The 20,832-nt window shown below is 34.8% G+C and overlaps 1 protein-coding gene across 9 annotated transcripts in view; it reads right to left on the bottom strand.

Moving 5' to 3' along the window:
• The window catches only part of LOC110812754 (transcription factor jumonji (jmjC) domain-containing protein), a 104,586-nt gene that overhangs the window by 17,669 nt on the left and 66,085 nt on the right, over window positions 1-20,832 (bottom strand). For 7 of the 9 annotated variants that reach the window (XR_015818391.1, XR_015818390.1, XR_015818392.1 and 4 more), the window contains 10 exons: window positions 18,336-18,521; window positions 18,134-18,195; window positions 17,684-17,762; window positions 11,311-11,460; window positions 11,055-11,188; window positions 8,613-8,736; window positions 8,451-8,524; window positions 4,119-4,263; window positions 3,745-3,894; window positions 2,278-2,373 (listed from right to left, as the gene is read on the bottom strand). Coding sequence is in view for 5 of the 9 variants with exons in the window: in XM_088217764.1 (XP_088073890.1) it covers window positions 2,278-2,373; window positions 3,745-3,894; window positions 4,119-4,263; window positions 8,451-8,524; window positions 8,613-8,736; window positions 11,055-11,188; window positions 11,311-11,460; window positions 17,684-17,762; window positions 18,134-18,195; window positions 18,336-18,521 (1,200 nt within the window). In the remaining 4 variants the exon portion in view is untranslated. Of the gene's footprint in view, window positions 1-2,277; window positions 2,374-3,744; window positions 3,895-4,118; window positions 4,264-8,450; window positions 8,525-8,612; window positions 8,737-11,054; window positions 11,189-11,310; window positions 11,461-17,683; window positions 17,763-18,133; window positions 18,196-18,335; window positions 18,522-20,832 lie in introns of those variants that run through there. The other 2 variants (XM_088217762.1, XR_015818393.1) reach the window with 2 other exon arrangements.

The following is a 20,832-nucleotide window of genomic DNA, read 5'->3' as shown; positions in this document are numbered from 1 at the left end:
CAACCCAGAGGAGCGGCCAAGGAAACCCGGCGAAGGAGCAACGACTGTGCGTGAACCAAAAATTGCGCCAAGTGTGTGCGTCGTCGTGTGTAAAGAAATCGGAAGGAAGCAGCATCGGGCTGGGTCAAATGTGCGCGAACTAGACAAGGAAGCAGCATGCACCGCTGCAAGCGGACAGATCGGCACTCGAACCAGAGGTTTGTGCGCGAGAGGCTGCGTGAATCGCTGCAATCAGACAGAGCAAGCAGAGGGTTGTGCACGAAGGAGCAGACGAGTTTAGTACGTGAACCGGATGAGTTGAGAATGCAAACTAGAGAGCTGCGCGCGAAATGCCGCTTGAGCCGCGGCAATCGAGCGGAGCAAGCAAGTCGGGTAGGGCGAAGACAGAGCCAGAGTAGGGCGGCTAGCCGCCTGGTGAGTCTATCTCTCTACTTTGGGTGGCTGGTGAGAAGATTCTAGAGTTTGAAAAGAAACCCTAAAAATAAAACCCTAAAACACTCTTACTCTGCTCTGATACCATGTAGAAATTTGAAAAAAATATTTACTTTATTTTCACGATATTTTTGTTGTTATAAATGACTCATATATATATAAGAATTCTTAAGTACAAAAAAAGAAATTTCATTTATAATAGGAATTTTAAATAATTACAATATTATGAGAGAAATTAATGGCAGAACTATACAGGAAAAATAATATGATCATTTAGGAAACAAAATATTCGTGTCAACATTATCCTATAGCCAAATCACTTTAGTTTGCTTGTTTTTTCCTTTAGCAGCTACCAACTATTGGCGCTTGCACCAATTGTACATACCTTCTTACATGGTAATTGAGGGGAAAAGTGTTTACGTAGAGTAACCCTTAGGATTTGTCACTAAGGGAAAGTCCAACTATTTTGTTGAAATGCGCTAAAATGGTCTCTTGTACCTTAAATCAAAGTCCAGTGAAATAATGGTGGAGTTTGATTTACATTAAAGTGGTGCTAACCATTCTATCTTTATCATCACTTTATGTCGGAAGAATTCAATAAGAAGCTCTGCCTTCGGCATCCCCCTCCATACAATTAAGGCAACAACGTCAAACATGAACAGTTCTCATAGTGTGATGGCAGTGTGTATAAGGCTCAGAAATGAATTCACCAGTATATGGATAACTGACAATTACTAGCAATTTCCAACTTCACGGAGGTGACTTGTTACTAATATGTATATTGATTATATTGTTATCGTAGTTGATGACAGTAAGGGAATTGAAGAATTAAAGTTTTTCCTTCAAAATCAATTCCAGACAAAATATTTGGAGTTGTCACAATACTTTTCTTGGCATAGAGATAACAAATCGAAATTGGATACTCATATGTCAAAAAGAAGCTACATTTTTTATCTTCTGATTGAGACATAACAGTTGATATTCCTATTAATTTTAATCTCACTTTGGCCTTAGATGAGAATGAACTATTAGAGGATCTTTATGTGTAAAGAAGTTAGTTGGAAAATCAAATTGTGACTTGTCTAGACATTTTATTTGCTACGAGCTTGTAAGTCAATTTATGGACTCTCCTTAAACTAGTTATTGGAAGGTTGTATGTTTATTGAGATATCTTAAGATAAATTGGTCGTGGATTACTCATTGAGACACTCTAATATAGGGGTCCAAAGACGTTGATTCAGCTGGTTTAGGTACTGATAATAGATAAACCACAATTTACTGTGTCTTTATGGCTAGCAATGAGTAGATTATAGTTGTTATGCCAGGATATTAAGTAATTGCTCGTACTATGTGAGGTGATTTATTTAAACCATCCACATCACGAGTTTGGTTTACCATAAAGCACAACACATGGAGTTACTACATGATAGCCAAGCAGCAACTGCATTGCTCTTGGACTAGTTTTTCATGATAGAACTAAAACCTTTGAGGTTCATCATCATTTTGTTTAAGAAAAACCTTTCATAAAATGTGATTCAGACTACTTATATAAGATCGGCAAACCAACTAGTTGTATGTTCTCAAAATCCTTAAAAGGAACTTGTGTGAAGTTCATTCGTAACAAGGTCGGTTCGTATCATATAAATGTTTCAGCTTGAGGGTGAGAATAACAAATACAATATATATTTTATATATGGTTGTTTCCTAGTAAAAATCTTTATTATATAGTTAGTTTTTTCTGTTCATAATTTTGCTTTTCTTGGTATAAGGATTCCTGTAAACCCTTATAAATATTTTCTTTCTAACATAATAAAAGTAATAATATTATCCACAACCATAACAAACCTTCTTGGCATGTTCTGCCCACTGTAACCCAATGTGCTTCAACTCTAAGAGTCTCTGCATAAAGTGATCTTCGGGTGGTATGTTCCTTGACAGTCCCTGCCAAATGCAGTTAACTATATGAACCATCTATTATAAATTTATGCAAGATATACTGCTGTTCTATAAAAAATATTTTAAATCATATAATGTATTTGTTAATATCTTGACGAGGTAGACCATCATGATAGACACACGTTGTAAACTGACAACACTGGAATTCCAATCAGACAATTGAACAAGGCATAAAGATCTCAAAAGCAAGGCAGTAGGCTGCGATGCTTGGATCCGGGTGCGAGCATCCAGTTTTTGGTTCGGATCCAAGTATCTAATTTGACAGTTGTTAAAAGTAAAAATTACTGACCTAAGCATCTAAAGTGAGTTTTTCAAATTAAAAATTACAAGAATCAGTTGATAAGAATTCAAAAAAAATTGCATAGGGGAATTTATATTGTGCTTTATACAGAAATGCACACAAAAAGATACTAGTTTCCTATTTGTTGTTTGAAAACTAACAAAAATAGCCCGTTCCCTTCCAAGATCATAACTGATTGTGTATTACTTATAGAGAAGTCCTAAATATTTACAGTCAAGAATCACACACCTTCTTCCTGGAAGGTGAAAGTTCCATCCAAGATCAGAGTCTTTAATTACATCTACCACAATACCTTCTACCAACAGTACTGACTTGCTTCAGACACAGCACCCAAAGAGAACAATTTCTCACATTACTGTGATGTGCACTGTGGGCGAAGGCACATAGTGTTTCTTGGGGTTTGCGTTTGTCTATTTTACAAATAAGTTGGAAGGCTATCTTACATTAAATTGCTCTGTTCTCTTTTATTTTTCTCATTTATGTATGAGAATGACATATTGTCTTCTATTTGTATTCTCTTTCTTATATTATCTTCTTTTATACAAAAAAAAGTCTCATTTCTGTATTGTTTTTCCACACAGCCTAGGAGTCTTCATCATCTTCATATAATCACAATATCATAACTTCTATATTTTGATTTAGAGCCAGACATATATCAAGTGTCTGACATGAATCCCATGCCAAAGGCCTTGGTATGCCACGTCTGACACAAGTGTGGCACTAAAATTGAAGTGTCCAAGCCACATGGGTGACAGCAATAAGAAAAACCAACTGGATAAACAATAAAAAGACAAATGATTGGGAAAATGGAAATATTTTGTCTTTTTATTGAACTGTTTCATTAAAAAAATTAGTATTTACATTTTTTGTAGAGGGAAAATGAACTAATGACAAAAGTTCCATGAATTCTGAAAAAATTCTAATCATTAAACCTATGGTAGCTGGTCCTCAAGTGCAAGACATCTTTTTAACAGAGAGTAGACGAAAAACTGTAATCAGTTTCATAATGAGGTGTCAGATACTCTAAAAAAAAAAATCAAGATACCAGCTGTTACCTCTTTCAAGCACTTCTGAATTTGTTGTATTGTGGGCTTGTGTGAACCATCTATTAGTCTGCTAACTCTAATTCTCCATGAGTTTCTTGCCAATGCCAGAGCAAGATCAGAGTCAGCTTTGTGATCATAGACACCTGCTATGTCAAATGCCTAAGCAAGGCCAATACAGTTAGAAAATAATACATTGCTAAAAAGTACAGCATGCTCTACAAACTTGAGGCCAAGCAAGCTTTCGTGAAGAATGAAAATAAATAAAATGCAAGAGAGATTAGATATAGATGATAGACACAGATACCTGTATCCCCATAGCGTAAGACAACAAAAGTCTTTAACAACATAACAAAGAAGCAAATAATGTAACAGAAGACATATACCTTCAGTGCAGTTGTTAGTTTTTGTGCAACAGTGCAAAGATCTGTATCCAAATAAGAAGAGGCAAAACCCACTATTTCTGCCGAGTGTGCACTACATCTGACAGCTTGTTCCACAATTTGTTCTAACAGACACGTTTCTTCAATCCTGTGAACCCCAGCACGGGTCAAGTAAAAATTAAGACATTTATAAGAAGATGCAGTTATCAGAACAAGCCATCTGTTAGAGAAGGTATATTTGTAATTAATTAGGGTTAAATTATGTTAAATGATATAGTGGTAAAATGTACCTCTATATAATTAGATGTTGGTTTCCTTTCTTATTCTCAAGAACTTATATACATAGAGTCATGTATTCAATAAAATACACAATATATTAATTTTAACATGGTAACATAATTTTAGATTAAAAAACTCTAATTCCTTTACAAACCCTAATCCGCCTTCATTGGCGAAACAAGAAAAACCTTCAAGGGATTTGCCTTCATAACCGGCCACCACAACAGCCATCATCATGGCAGCCTTCATAGTTGTAAAACAGAGAGGTGCAAGGCCCACTGCCACACACCACTAGCCAACCACCATTGCAGCTGCAGCACCATTGATCAACTCACCCAAACCACCAATTGCTCCCTGCAGCCACAAGCCAGCCATGCAGCCAGCCTTCCAGCAGTGCGACTAGCCAAGTGCACCAAGCTAGCCGCGAAACCAGACACACACAAGCACCAGCAGCGAGACCAGCCATGTGCAACCACCCAGCCCCACACCCGACATCGTGTGCTAACCTCTGCTTCAGCAGCCTGCGCACCTGTCACCTGCTCTAGTCACCACCAGCAGTTTCTATAGCCGCTGCCTGTGCTATTCCCACCTGTCCAGCAGCGACTATCAAACCAACCTTCACTGCATGAATCCTCTGCACCATGTTAGAAGCCACATCATAGGTCACTAGTCCTAACCCTAAAATGAATGGAAAGAATTAGCTGAATTGCTCACAACTAATTCGTATCATCCTAAAAGGAAAAAGGAAAATCAGCCATATTCTGGGTATCGGATAACTGGGAGACCTCTTATGTGATGTCTGGGATGAAGAAGATTCAATGATAATGGCTTGAATCTAGAATCCGATGTTTACCTGACATAAGCAATACATGTGAACCAACGTAGGAAAATTTTTGGAAGCAATCAGAGAAACATATTCCCGACTGAAAGATGCAGCTCAGATACACAATTTGACAATAAGAACTTGGCCAACTAAGCAGGAAAGCAGATAAGTAACAAAATGTATTATCTTATTGAAAAATTGGTGGCAAGATCAATGTTGCTGCTTTACTATGGATTGTAGCAAAAATGTAGCAGCCTTGAAGAAGTTCGCAGAAAAAGATAGAGCCTATGAGTTCATAGCAGGCCTCGATACAGAACTTGACCAGGTGAGGATTCAAAAATTAGGGAAAGAAGACATACCTTCACTAAATGAAGTTAGCTCTATCGTAGTTTGTTAGAACCCGATTTCAAACACCAGAAAAAGAGCAGGATCGTAGGAAATTGCAATGGATGCATGAAGAAAACAGCAAAATCGGCCATAGAGTAAAAAAAAAACAGGAAGTAAAAAAAGGAAGATAGAACTGTCCACCAGCAAGCAAAACCCAAAGGGTTTTTAAGTGTCGGCCACCCAATAACTCCCACCTAAAAGAGATTGACGTGTGACAGAATCCAAGGAGATCTGGAGGGGGTATTTAAAACCCCAAAAACTGGGTTTCGTTGAACTGCTTCTTCATTTGGTGAACCGGTTGACTCTTCTCTGAACCGTTTCTTTTTTACGCAACCAACTCTTCATATTCTTCCTCCATTTGACGTGACCCAACGGGAGAAAACTTATCTGAACGGTGGTTTACGGTGATGTTGACGGTTCGAAATGCATAATCATGAACTGTTTCATATAGTATAAATGATACAACACAACTCAAGTATGAAACTTTTAGAAATGAATATCAAATAATCTATCTTATCTTTATCTCTCTGTGTTCTTCAAACACATACACTCTCTCTCTTTTCTGGGCTATCTTCTCTCTTGGCCGCATCTCTCTCCAAACTCTCACTCTCCCTCTGTTCTCGACTTCTCTCTCTTCTTGGCTATCTTCTTTCTCTCTCTCTAACGCACTCTATCTCTGTTTCTTCTCTCTCTAAAAGCCTTTCTCTCTCTCAGTCTCAACTTTATTTCTCTCCAGATTCTTCTCTCATTTTTTTTTTTTTTTCTCTCTCTCAAAATTAATCTTCTCTCTCAAAATTCTTCTTTATTTGTTTAAAAATTAATTTCTTTTACTAATTTCTGGCTCCGGTGAAGTACATGTCAATGCCGGGTCCTAACATAGTTATAGAAAAAAGCAGGAGATAGTTATGCTGGAACCTCACTCCAGTGAAAGCTCGGCCATAATATTAGAAGATTCAAAACCTCGTCAACTGGCAAGAGACTGATTAGGACCGATCACACTAGCAATAAGAGGAGAGAATAAGGACGATATGCAGCATACCTTCTGCAAGAAGCCAAGACACATGAAGGAGAAATGTTGGATACTCCATGAGATGCCCACTACCCCACAAGAGCCTCATAGACAAGCTCATGTGGTTAATCAATGAGAGAAGGAGAAAACCACTGATCTCATTGAATTCTAAAGCTGAAATCGAACACTTAAAGAACAAACTTAAGGATCTTTAGAAACTCAAAAGTACAGATTTGTTAGTACACCTAAATATGTTTGCTATCTCAGACGGTTTAAATGCCTTAGATAAACCATTTGACTAATTATGAACTATAAACTCATGGGTTAATAACCATATAACCAACTCATCACAATATTTTTTCACGTATATATCGTCTCTAAATAGTAGGAAAATTATCATTATTAATGTTTCCTTAAATACCACTGCAAGAAAAGTAACATCAAAATCATTGCCAATATGATTTTTGAAAATGAGTTACATGTCCCTAAACTGTGTACTAGTCTTGTTTTTATAATCAAATTATCAAAGAATATAAATTGTAAAATAATGTTTTTCCGTTCTCATTGTGATTCTCAGGATTAAAACTCAGAGAAGATGATTAGAGATGCTAAGGCCAGAAATGGATGATACTACTTAAATGATTTGAATTATCGCTCTCCACCACCACTACAGACTCCACCAACAAACTTTGGCTCCATCGCCAACAACTTTGACACTTTTTTCTTTTAATTTTGAAAGTTACATTTTCTTTTTTATTTAGAGATTTTTTAAATGAAAATTTGCATTACGATATATGCGAATTGGTCAAAGATAAGCATGTAACATTTCTTAGTAACAATAAAAGAAGTATTATTCAACTTTCATTAATTTATTATTTGGGGACTATCTTACATCCTAAATCGCGCCGGAAAGCGAAAAATCACTTGCTATCGCGCGATCTCCTCCAGCCGATTGAGCTCCTTTGTGCCTTCTTTCCTCAAACTGGAACCCAACACGCACAAGGATGCTCTCCTCCGGCAATCCCACCGCACACAACCTCAAACCGCCGTGCAAACGGCTTCCTCGGCTTCTCCCACGTACACCACCGTGCTGGCCGAACTTTGAACTGGCCAAATATCGGTAGTTGTCTTTCTCCAGTGCCAAAAATAGGTTGTTCAACCCTTCTTCTGGTCTGATGTAATTTGACTCCCTAAACCCTAAGCTTAACCCTAACTCTATCTCTGACACCGTGTAAGAATTAGAGGAATGAATACTGAATATTTACACACTTTTCATTACATAGAGTTAGGGGTATATATACACATAGAAGAGAAATCTATATATGAAAACATAAATCATCCTATTAATATTAGGAAATCAACTAATAATTATATAAAAATATTCTGTAATATATTTTCTAATATTTTAACAATATAAAATATATTTGACTAGTGGTTTATATAGATTTTAGGATTCTAAGTAAAAAATGGATGGCTACCCAAGAAAAATTATCTAAATATTTAGAATTAATAAAACTACTGTAGTTATTGGAGCTTTTCACTATTACAACATAACCTCTAATCTTATATTCTTAAACATGCTCTGTTTGATATATGCAAACTTTTTCTAGTTTTAATTTCCTAAATTCACGTGCTTATTCATAAAGGTATATCATAGATACGTGCTTTTGGAATAACTCAAGCATAAACAAAAATAGTTTTCTAGAAAATACTAAAGTATCACTTAATAATCTGCATACTCCATATGTCAAATGAATCCTTCTTCTTTCAAGATCTCTTTTCTATTTTAGTAAATGATAAATCCTATAAAAGGTGCATCAACAATAAGGTATATTACCTAGTACAGGAACTTTTAGCATCTGCTAAAAGCTCAACCAACAACTTGATGTCAGGACGCTTCCCTACAAATTTCTGAACAAGTCACAAGGAATACAAAGGTCAAGAAAGGAACAAAACTTCAATTAGGGGAAAAAAAATATCTGAAAAGTTAAAACCATACCAGAGGACTGACTCCATCAAGAGATAGAGATCCATCTTCAAAAAAGTGGCAATAAGGGCATAAATACTGCTCTTCATGATATCTATCAGTTTGTATTTGTCCTAGGCACTCCAAATGGTAGCTGCTTCACAATTAGCAAAAAAGGAAAAAAAGAAATAACTCAACTGCATAGAAAAATAGACAAATTACAGTTTCACCTCTTTTCTAGTTTGGCTGATTGCAACTCAAAATCCTATGATTTCTTTTCTAATATCTTAGTGTGCTATATCTTTATTTTTTGTAAATTTTATAAAGCCAATAGTTTTTTAAGTTATTATATTATAACTCTTTTGCTTTTTTCTCTAGTTTTAACCTTAAACTTTCTTGGGTTCACATAGAAGCTTAGACAATGCATACGTCCCCAGATCACACTGTTAAAGGAGATCACATCACAGTGCAATAAACTTTTTTTTAAAATAAAAAGTGTACAACTGTATTATTAAGTCGCAGAGCAGTAAAGTGTTGCAATAAAAAAAGAAATAAAAACACAGTTTGAATTGGAATCAGGCCAAACTGCAAGTATCATAGTTTACCCTAAAAGAACATCATGAAATGATGATTTAAAACCAAAAACCTAAGCTGAAGATCAGTTGAAATTGTTCCTTATAGACTATTTAGGGGAAATGAGCCCTCTACTTCTCAGCTTGTCACCAGTCAAACTTGAGGACGAGAGCTGACTGTGGAGAAGGAACTTAGTATCTAGTTTGCTTGGAATGGATCTAAGGGAATTTTCTGATTTAAAGATACGGGAATTGGTCAATAAGAGTCCAAAAAAGTGGCTAAAAGTGACCAGGATGTGCAGGAGAGGCTGGAAAAAGATTAACTACAGCTGTAACAAACCAGAACATGGTGCCAAAAACAAACCACAACAGAGTGTCGAAAACATCAGATCTGCACGAAAACAGAGTAGATCTGTGCGCACAAAATAGAGTAAGTATGTGTGCAAAAACAGAGCAAATCTGCCCTCAAGAACAGAGCAGACTTGCACGCAAAACAGAGGAAAATAGTGCCTGATACAAATCAGAACTGCATGCAAAAACAGAGCAGAAGGGGCATGGAAAACAGAGCAAAAACGAAGCAGCAGCGGCTGAAACAGAGTTCGTAAAGAAAACAGAGCAACGGCAGCTGGAAACTTGGTAGAAAACAGAGGCGGCTCTTTGCAGCCAAAAACAAAGGTTGTCTTGGGGAAGTCCCCTTGTAAAGGTTGTAAATTTTGCATTTTTTTAGGCAATGAAGGCCAGATTAGGATTTGAAAATGAGAGAAATATCTTTTCATCTATGGTTCTGATACCATGTGGAGAAAATTGTACTTCTTACTGAATATTGTAAGTTATGACACGATTATATCGTTGATATGTCTATATAAAAAAAAAACTTAATTATTTTGGAATTCCATGATTTATGGGATATTCTACCGTCATAGGATCCTAATTAAATAGACACAATTTTAAGTAAAAAAGAAAAAAATATATATACTTTCCTTTTCCAACATATATCTTTGTTCTTTTTTCTCCTCTTTCTATTGATTATATACTTTTTTATAAAAAGGTCATGTATCATCTAGCTTATTTATACTTAGTTTTTAGGTCTCCTTTACAGCATTTACTACTATTTTCTTGGTGTAAAAGTTGTAACAAATAGACTGTATTGTTATAGAACAAATAACACTAAATTATTGTTCCCTTCTACTTCTCTCTTATTGACATCAGAAACTTAGTTATAGATGGGTACAAAATAAAAAAAAAGAAACAATCAAGGGTTTTACAGTTAAATGGAAAAGATATTTACAAGACTAAAAGGAAAGCAATTCCTATTGAGAGAATTATAATAATCAACATTAAGGTTTCTCAAAGAAGGCAAATACCATGAGGCACGCCCATCAAGATGATTAACGAAGTTACGAATATGAGTGAAAAAAGATTATGAAGGTGTGGGAAACAAGTAACTAATGGAAGACCACCACTCTACTAATATCAGCACTGGGTCTACTGTCATGACAGAATGCGGGAGCCATTACCTATCCTTGGACAGATAAGAGGAATAATGAAAAGGTCCCAGCGCTAAGAGATGATTTTTCAAGTATTTCTACTAGTCTTGGTATTCCTAGTTTTGAAATTGCAACTATTACTGTACAATCTGTGAATACGCTTAAGGACCCTTTGCCCCAGCTCATATCATTCAACTCCCAATCCTAGGCGTCCATTTTGTCATAAGGCTTTTCAATATATTTTTCAAATTTCTTTTCAATTTGATTGGAGGATATCTTATTTCTAGCATTTTCTTTTATACCATATCCCATCCTCACCCAAAACTGAAGAATCAAAGCAAAATAAGTGAACCTTCTAACCTGAGAAAGAAAATAAATAAGTACAGAAACTTTTTAAAAAGCAGAAAATACCTTACCAGTCCTTGCATCTAGAACAAGTTAAAGTTGCTTGATCCCCCGAACAAACTATACAGCACTTGAATAAAGCTATCCCTTCTGAGTCCCATGATCTTTCATAAATGTATAAAGATTTATCCAGAGACAATTTGATCTGTATAAAAATTTAAAAAATATATACACCATATAAGTTCTCCAAAAATAATGTTATAAGAATCTCAGAAAGTACAAAATAATGACAGAGAATTTATAGAAGGGGGATTATCAGGATGAGACCTTCTGCAAAGAAACAAGCAACAAATTTGCATCTTCGCCAACTGCCCCGACAACATCTATACAGCGTGCTTCCCACTTCTCAACTTTCTCAACTTCATATAAAACCATATCTAGCTCAGAACAACCGAAGGCTGAGCTTTTTCCAAGTTCCTGAATGTCAATGATGTCAATGAAAAGCAATCTTACAATATAAAGGACAGTAGATGCAACAGAAATTATCAAAAATCATATTATATCCCATATGGTAGAAGAGATGAAAATCTGTAGGCTATGGGAAACGCCCATTCCACCCCCGAAAAGAAAAATAAATATATAAATAATCTACTTCATAAAACAGAAGCCAGTCTAAAAATTAAATATTCAAAGGAACCCCTTGGACAAGAACAGAACAGTAGAAACAAAATAACATCCACAGCATGAAAAAGGAGATCTCAGGTCTTGAATGATAAATTGCATTCTACAAGACGTCCATAAACGAAAGAAAATGATGGACATGATAAGCCTCAACAGTTTGTAAGAAAAATCGAGTGCAAATGATCTGCAACCCCACAATCTCATGCACCATAATGTGAAAGATTAAGAAAGTATATTATGTTATAAATAATAATTTATCTTATTTGACCCATTAATATTGCAAGTTATAAGACCACAGGTTCTTACCAATAATAGCTCAGTGCTACACTTTAGGTCATGTTTGGAACATAATAAAAACTTTTATGGAAATCAATAATTTCATCTAAAATAATAAAAGTTAAGCTTATAGGGAACTCCAAATGGAATTGAAACAATACATCCCAAACTCTATTAATTCTTATGGAATTTCAGATGCATTGTTCCAATCCCACTTTCATCCCTTCGAGCTTAATTTTTATCGCCTTCTAATATAATTTTCATCTTCTTAATTGAACGAAGTATGAAATTCCAAATGAATTGCACAAAAATTATTGATTTGCTCCAAACATAGCTTTAATAAGAAGTCTGACAAAGCCTCAAATAATAAAAGCAGTAATATATTGAATTAGCTAAAATGTCAAAACCATGCTCGGACATCATACATATTATTAGAATATTATAAAATATTTTCTGTACATAATACTATGATTATCTTTCCAAATATGTAAGCTTAATTAGGAAGAAAATTATTTGAATAATTTATGTTGATTATCATATATGAATCCATCTACATGTATATATATCCCTACTTTTGTTTTAATAAAACATAAGAAAATATTCAGTATTCATTTTTCTAATTCTTACATAATATCAGAGATAGAGTTAGGATTAGGGTTTTAGTAGTAAAATTTCATCGAACCAAAAAAAGAGTTCAACAATCCATTCCCGGCGCCGGAGAAAGACAACCACCAATCTCCACCCAATTCAGAGTGCGGCCAGCACAGTGGTGTAAACGGGAGAAGTCGAGGAAGAGGTTCATGTAGCGGTTTGATATTGCATACGGCGGGAGTGCCGAAGGAGAGCATTCCCGTGTGTGTTCGGTTCCCGTTCAAGGATAGAAGCAATAATGGGGCTCGGTCGACCGTCTCTATGCACGAAACCAGAAGGCCAAAGAAGGAAAAGGCGCAGCGGAGCAAATTGTGCAACAACAAGCGATTCTCCGCTCTTCGACGCGATTTTGGCTATTTCTGCGAGCGCCATTCCAAATTAGGGCCAGCATTGGAGTTTTGTGGTGATTCTCAGCCGAAAGAGGCTGTTAGTGGTTTCAGACGGCAGCACGTGTAACTTCGATGGCGGCATGTGGTTCTCCGGCGGCAGGGCGTGCGACGGCGCAGATCCTCCGGTGGTTGACAATGAGGTTCTGGTAGGGTTGTTGATACCCGTACATAAAGAAGTACTCTGTTTTTCTCAAATTTCCTGATATATTTGCAGTATTTTTAGTGCGTCTCTACCTGCTGTATTTGAGTATTTTTGAGTGATAATTTGTGAATATTCTCAAGTTAAGAATGAGTCATAACAAGTTTTCGGTGAATGAGATAGTTTCGATCATGTTAAAGACCATTGAGCAGAAATTAAATGGCACAAATTATCTGCAGTTGAACAAAACTATTAAAGTTTATCTACGCAGTATTGATAAGGATGATCACTTGACTCAAGACCCTCCCACTGATGGAACTAGACAAATCTGGCTAAGAAATGATACACGGTTATTTCTGCAGATCAGAAATTCGATTGACAGTGAGGTAATTAGCTTAATTAATCACTGTAACTCTGTTAAAAAATTGATGAATTGTTTAGAGTTTCTATATTCAAGAAATGTGTCCCACATGTATGATGTTTGTAAAGCTTTCTATCATGCTAAGAATGAGGTCAAATCTCACACGGCCAACTTTATGGAATTTAAAAAAACATATGAAGAGGTTAATGTACTTTTGTCATTTAGTGCTGACATCAAGGTACAGCAAACACACAGAGAGCAGATGGTCATAATGAGTTTCTTGGCTGGTCTTCCATCTAAATTTGAGACTGCTAAATCTCAAATCTTATCTACTTCCGAGATCACATCTCTTCAGTAAGTTTTCACTAGAGTGTTACGCACAGAGACTACCACATCTAATCAACATACTAATGTTTTTATTACTAGAAGATGAGGAAGAAATAATAACAGGAAGGAAACAGAGCAACAGATAGTTGGTATAATGATTCAAGTAATATTGTTTGTTATTACCGTCATGAGCCAGGACATGCAAAGCGGCAATGAAAAAAATTACAGAATCGAAATCAGAGAACACAAACTGTGAATATTGCTACTGCTACTACTACTAGTTTATCTTCTGAGAAAACTATTATGGTTTCAGTCGACAAGTATGTAAAATTCTCTCAGTTTCAAAAATATTTGAAAGACCCCAGCCACTATGTCTACTGAATCAGGTAAAAAATGTCTTATTTCATCATCAAACAAATGAGTAATTGATTCTAATACTACAGATTACATGATAGGTAACTCTAATATTTTCTCTAGTTTTCAATCACACAAAACACCATCTCCTGTAACTACTGTTGATGGGTCAACCAATAGTATTGAGGGTTCTAGGACTATAAAACCAACTCCTGCCATTACCCTGACATCTGTTTTAAGTTTACTCAAACTTACTTTCAATTTGATTTCTATAAATAGACTTATCAAATATCTTAATTATTGTATCTTATTCTTTCCTGATCATTATCTTTTTTAGAATATTATAACGAATCAGATTATTGGTAAATGACATGTATCAGAAAGTCTCTACATTTTTTATAATTGGGTGCCTCGATCAGTTTTGCTCTAGTATTGTCTCTCCATTTAAAGCCCATTATCAGTTGAGGCATACATCTCTCACTGTATTGAAAAAATTATGTTCTCAGTTTCATGATATATCTTCATTAGATTGTAAGTCATATCAGTTTATAAAACATCATTATAACTCGTCAAGTCCAAGAATAAATAAACGAGTTGAATTTGCTTTTGAATTAGTTCATTCTGATATTTGGGGTCCATGTCATGTTATGTCTAAAACAGGGATTAAGTATTTTGCAACTTTTATTGATTTTTTTTAAATAAATTGAATATACTTTATGAAAAATCGTTCTGAAGTGTTTGCTCATTTTTGTATTGTTCATGCGGAAATCAAAACTCAATTTAATGTTTCTGTGCATGTGTTAAGAAGCGATAATACTAAAAAATATATGTTAAACTCATTTCAGAATTATATGACTCAACATGAGATTCTTCATCAGTTTTTTTGTGTTGATACACCATCTTAAAATGGGGTTGCTGAGAGAAAAAATAGACATTTATTTGAGACAGCTCAAACCCTCTTGTTTCAGACAAAAGTTTTTAAGTAATTTTGACCTGATGTTGTATCCACTGTCTGTTTCCTGATTAATCGTCTACCATTTGCAGTAATCGAAAGTAATATTCCTTACAGTATTCTTTTTTCAAACAAATTATTATTTCCGGTACAACCACGGATCTTTGGTAGTACTTGTTATATTCGAGATGTTCAACCAAATATTACTAAATTGGATCCCAAAGCCTTGAAGTGTATCTTTTTGAGATATTCTCTCCTGCAAAAAGGATATCAGTATCACTTTTCAGATGTCAATAAATATCTAGTGTCAGCCGATGTAGTCTTTTCAGAAAGTATATCGTTTTTCTCCTCACAGTCAAATTTTACAAATCAGGTGAAAGAAGATGAGTGACTCATTTATAGATTCTATAACAGTATCTCTACAGAGCAACCGGATAATAGTATTTCTTCTTTTGTGCCTTCTAAACAAACTGATGATAGTATGCCTCCAACTCAAGAACAACCGTCCATTATTTATATTTATTCCAGAAGATAACAGACTAATGATACATGTCATGCACTAACTTCTTCGTCATCTGATCATTCCACCCATGATCTTGATCTTCCCATCAGTTTTCGTAAAGGTACACGTTAATGCACCCTTCCTCATTCTACTTATCCTATAACTAACTTCATTTCATATGATCATTTGTCTCATTCGTCTAACTCTTTAATTGCTTTTATAGATTCCATTTCCATGCCCAAAATAATTACGAAGGCTCTGAATCACTCTGGTTGGCGTAATGTCATACTTGAGAAAATAAATGCTCTTAATGATAATCATGCATGGGATCTGCTAGATTTACCCAAAGAAAAAAAGGTTGTGCGGTGCAAATGGGTATTTGCAGTCAAAATGAATCCAGATGGCTCTATGGCGAGACTTAAAACTCCATAGGTATCAAAAGGTTATGCTCAGACTTATGCGGTGGACTATTCTAATACATTCTCTCCAGTAATAAAACTTACCTCTGTCTGTTTATTCATATCTATTACAGCCTCTAAAGATTGGCATTGCACCAGCTAAATATTAAAAATGCATTTCTTCATAGTAATCTCTTAGAAGAAGTATATATGGAGCAACTACCTGAGTTTGTTGCTTATGAGAAGTACGGGAAAGTTTGTTATTTAAAGAAATCTTTATATGGTCTGAAACAGGATCCCCATGCATGATTTGACAAGTTTACTGAGGTAGTCTGTGAATTCGAATTAAGGAAGAGCAAGTATGATTATTCAATCTTCTATACACAATCAACAACTAATATTTTATTTTTTGTTGTTTATGTTAATAAAATTATGATTACAAGAGATGACCATACAGGAATATTCTCTCTCAAGTCATTCTTGTATATCAAGTTCAATACCAAAGACTTTGGACAACTAAACTATTTCTTAAGGGTTGAAGTAACAAGAAATAAGGAAGGAATTTTGTTATCTTAGAGAAATATGTACTTAATCTACTTACAGAAATAGGAAAGCTGAGAGCTATGCCATGCAATAAGTCTATAATACCAAATGTACATCTTATAAAAGATGATGGTGATCCCCTTGATAATTTAGAAAAATACAGGCGACTTGTTGAAAAATTAAATTACTTCACTGTCACTCATCCAAATATTGCATATTCTATCAGTATTGCAAGTCAATTTATATCTGCACCTACAGTTAAACATTAGGAGGTTTTGGAATATATTCTATACTACTTAAAAGGTGCCCCGGAACTCGGCATAATGTTTAAAAATCACGGATACACTCACATTGAATGTTTTACAGATGATGATTGGACTGGATCGAAGATTGATAAGAGGTCTACTACGAGTTATTGTATTTTTATTTGTGCGAATCTCGTATCACGGAAAAGTAAAAAATAAACAGTTGTATCTTACTCAAGGGTAGAGTCTGAATATAGAGATATGACTCAGTACACATGTGAAATTTAATGGATATATCATCTTTTAGAATAAGTAGGTTTGAATCCCACATCTCCTGCAAAATTTTGGTGCGAAAATTAGATTGCCCTTCATATTGACTCAAATCCTGTGTATCATGAAAGAACCAAACATATCAAGATTGATTGTCACTTCATTCGAGAAAAAACTCAAGAAAACTTTATATCTACTGGTTATGTGAAAACAGGAGAACAATTTGGTGATATATTCATAAAGTCTTTTTATGAAACACAGATTGAGTATTTTCGGAACAAACAGGGCATAATTAATATTTATACTTCAGCTTGAAGAGGAGTGTTAAAATATTATAAAATATTTTTTGTACATAATATTATGATTATCTTCACAACTATAAACTTAATTGAAAAGAAAATTATTAGGGTAATTTATATTGATTACCGTATATGAATCCATTTATATAAATATATATCCCTACTTTGTTTCACTAAAACATAAGAAAATATTCAGTATTCCTTTTCCTAATTCTTACACATCAATGCAGACTGAAAACATGCAAAGATTGTTTAAGAAAGAAGGGAAAGGTAATAGAAGGTAATGCAATTGGTCAATTTATGAGGTGCATACCTTGATGTGCAATATCTGAGACCAAGACCTCTCTTCAAACTTCATACTGAAAAACTGATCCACTTGATTTTGCCATAACCTACATTTGTAGTTTTGTTTTAATAAAAACATTTATAGTTGAATTAAGGGGAAAGAAAAACTCAGCTGCAATGGGCCATCATTATGACATTAACATAACTATAATTTGGATTTGCATACTTGCAGCTGTGTAAAATTGATTTAGTGATATCAAGATTTATTGTATCATTGTGTATGTTAATGGACTTGATTTGATAAAAATTTACATCAAAATATAAAGAATATTTCATATAAAAATAGTTAGAACATTTTTCAAAATCAAAATTGTTAGATAATGATATCATATAACTTTTACCATAGAAAAAAATCTTTTTACTCAATATTCTTAAAAAGAAAAGGAGGTAGCTGTGTTTCCACAATCAGAAGACTCACTTATGTTCCTGGATAGCATTCTGAAGTTGACAAATAACCACTTGGAAAGAGATCTCAATATTCTGAAAAGTAAACACCAAAAATAAGTTTTAAAAGTACAAGTATGATGACAAACTAAGATTCCCTTCAACCTGTAAATAAAAGCCACAGACCTTTAAAAAATATGTAACTGCAGTTCGGAGTGCACACATATAATGTATACCTTAGATTCAGCAAGAACTTCTTCAGCCTCACTCAACGTGGATATTCTAAAACTACATGGAGGACAAACTAACCCTAATGCTCGTTTAAGCCATTTGACCCCCTTGACTAATGAACTCCACAGCAGAGGACACCCAAATGTGGTAGAAGATAGATGCTCAGCAGTTTCCATCAAAGTCTCAACATCCTATAGGGTACAACAAATAGAACATTATCCATTCAAAATGGGGAAAGAAAATAAAAAAACTACTATAGAAAATAGAAAAGAGGATACATAATATATCAGTACATATGTGTTATATAACATCACATAATTGGAAAATAAAAAGTAGCAGGCAAGTGAAACCTCAATATCACAGTAACATTTCTTAATCAGACATTGTCATTTGTCTCTTCTTGGTAGATTAACTCAGAAACTACAACCCTTCTTGGAAAAAAAAATTACTAAATAAAAGCTGCCAACAGAAACCAACCAAACACTAGCTTTTTTTGATAGGTTCAACCAATACAGAGTTTTGGTACCTGGACTTTGATTGGGTTATTGATGTGGAAAGGAGAAAAATCAGATTGGGGCCAGAATTTTTGAAGGATTTTCATCTCTATAACTTGTCCTGAAGAACTACTTAGGGAGAACTCTTCAATCTCTTAACTGTGGGAAAGCTACACTTTCAGGATAGTTCCATGCTTTAACTTTCCATTCTAGTACAGCAATAAAAAGTTCTATTACAGCCAAATATAACAACCCCACTACTCCAGTAACCACCAACGAGACTGCAATAAACTAACCACTACACAGTAATAACCTGCTAAAAATGCTAAGACTAGAACCAGAAATAGAATATGGATAAACCAAAAAAAACTTGATGGAAAAAGACTGAAGAAAAAATCAGCAACCTTTCCTGACATGGACCGGGGAGTTGGACCAAACATCACTCCCTCTCTCAATAAGGTGCTTTTTCTAAATAAAAAATATGGTAACTGAAGTTGACCAAAAGAAAAAGCCTGCATGTCGCAGATCATCCGAAATCTTGAGGCTTCCTTGTATTATGTGTAGATAGTGTGAAAGTTGTAGTGAATCTTTAGGGTTTAGGAATCATCCAAAATACCTTGTTCACATGAGAGCAACAAGAAATTCTTCAACCAGCTATTTGGAAAAGTCTTCTCATTTCTAACCAGAATAACAGACTCCAGAATAATTTTAAAAGGTTATACTGGAGTCAAATACAATCCTTCGAATGTGCCAAATTTTGGGTAAATATAGTTAGTAAATGATAGAGTTAGAAATCCCAATTAACATCAATACAGCCTGTTTTGAATTGTAAAAAGCAGAGAAAGAAAATGGTCACAGTGTCAACTCAAAAAGATTGAAACTAAAAAATTGAGAAAACTAAAATATTTCCGTACTATTGAAGTATCCCACTTAAAAACCAAGAATCTTCATTTCTCAACAGAAATAGACCAATGACCTCTGAAAGATATAGGTAAGCTGCAATGCAAACCTGTTACCACAACAAATGATCCGAACCAGAAGCTGAGGCTAGTAAAGAAAGACAACCATCAACAATGAGATGTACTAGAAGGCTAGGAGGGAGGCTTATCTATCTATATCACACTAGAATGAACATTGCGTATTCAGTAGATGTGAACAATCAGTTTATGCACAATCCTAAAAAAGTACACTTACAGACAACTTATTGAGTGTTAAACTATTTGAAGGGAACACCACCAAAAAGTATCATTTTCATTAAAGAAATACCAGATAACTACTGGAATTCTATACTGATACAGACTACACTAGATCAACAGTGGGTAGAAGAGAAGCAAGAAACAGAATATGGTGACCTGATCTAGTATAAAATCAAAATTACTACCGATAACTTAAGGAGTCTGCGAGCTATTATGATTGAAAAGGATTTTGGAAGATCTAAGGATTAAGTAGGATGGCCCAATGAAACTATATTGCAACAACAAGTCAACAATTAACATTACTTGCAATCTAGTACAAGATGACCAGACGTAGCATATTAAGATTCTTGACAGGCACTTCATCAAGGAAAAGCTAGGTAGTGACTTGATTTGCACACCCTACATGCCTACCAAGTTGTTACTTGCAGATGTGCTAAACAAAAGTCTAGGCAACCCAGCTTTTCAAACAATTAATGCCATGTTGGGAATGGAAAATGCATATTTATCAGCTTGAGGGAGTGTCAAAAATCTGTATATATGTAATTTAATATGTAAGGATATAAAAGTAAAATATCTATAAATAATTAATTTTAGGTTTCCTTTTCTATACTAAGAAGTTTTTATATATAAAACCCTTTCCCTCAGTAACAAACAAAACATTCTATTCAGCCATAGTTGTTGTTTCAACTCCTGTAATTTATGACAGAGGAAGACATGATATGGAGAACAACAATCGTAGCAAAAATTTGGTATGGGTAATAAAAGATGGCTTATCAGAGAGAGTTCAAGACCACATGAGAAATACTTGTGGA

The sequence above is a fragment of the Carica papaya genome, chromosome 4 (genome assembly GCF_054855325.1).
Source record: "Carica papaya isolate Zhongbai chromosome 4, ASM5485532v1, whole genome shotgun sequence".
Taxonomy (NCBI): Eukaryota; Viridiplantae; Streptophyta; class Magnoliopsida; order Brassicales; family Caricaceae; genus Carica; species Carica papaya.
This window is presented reverse-complemented; position numbering and strand designations above follow the sequence as displayed.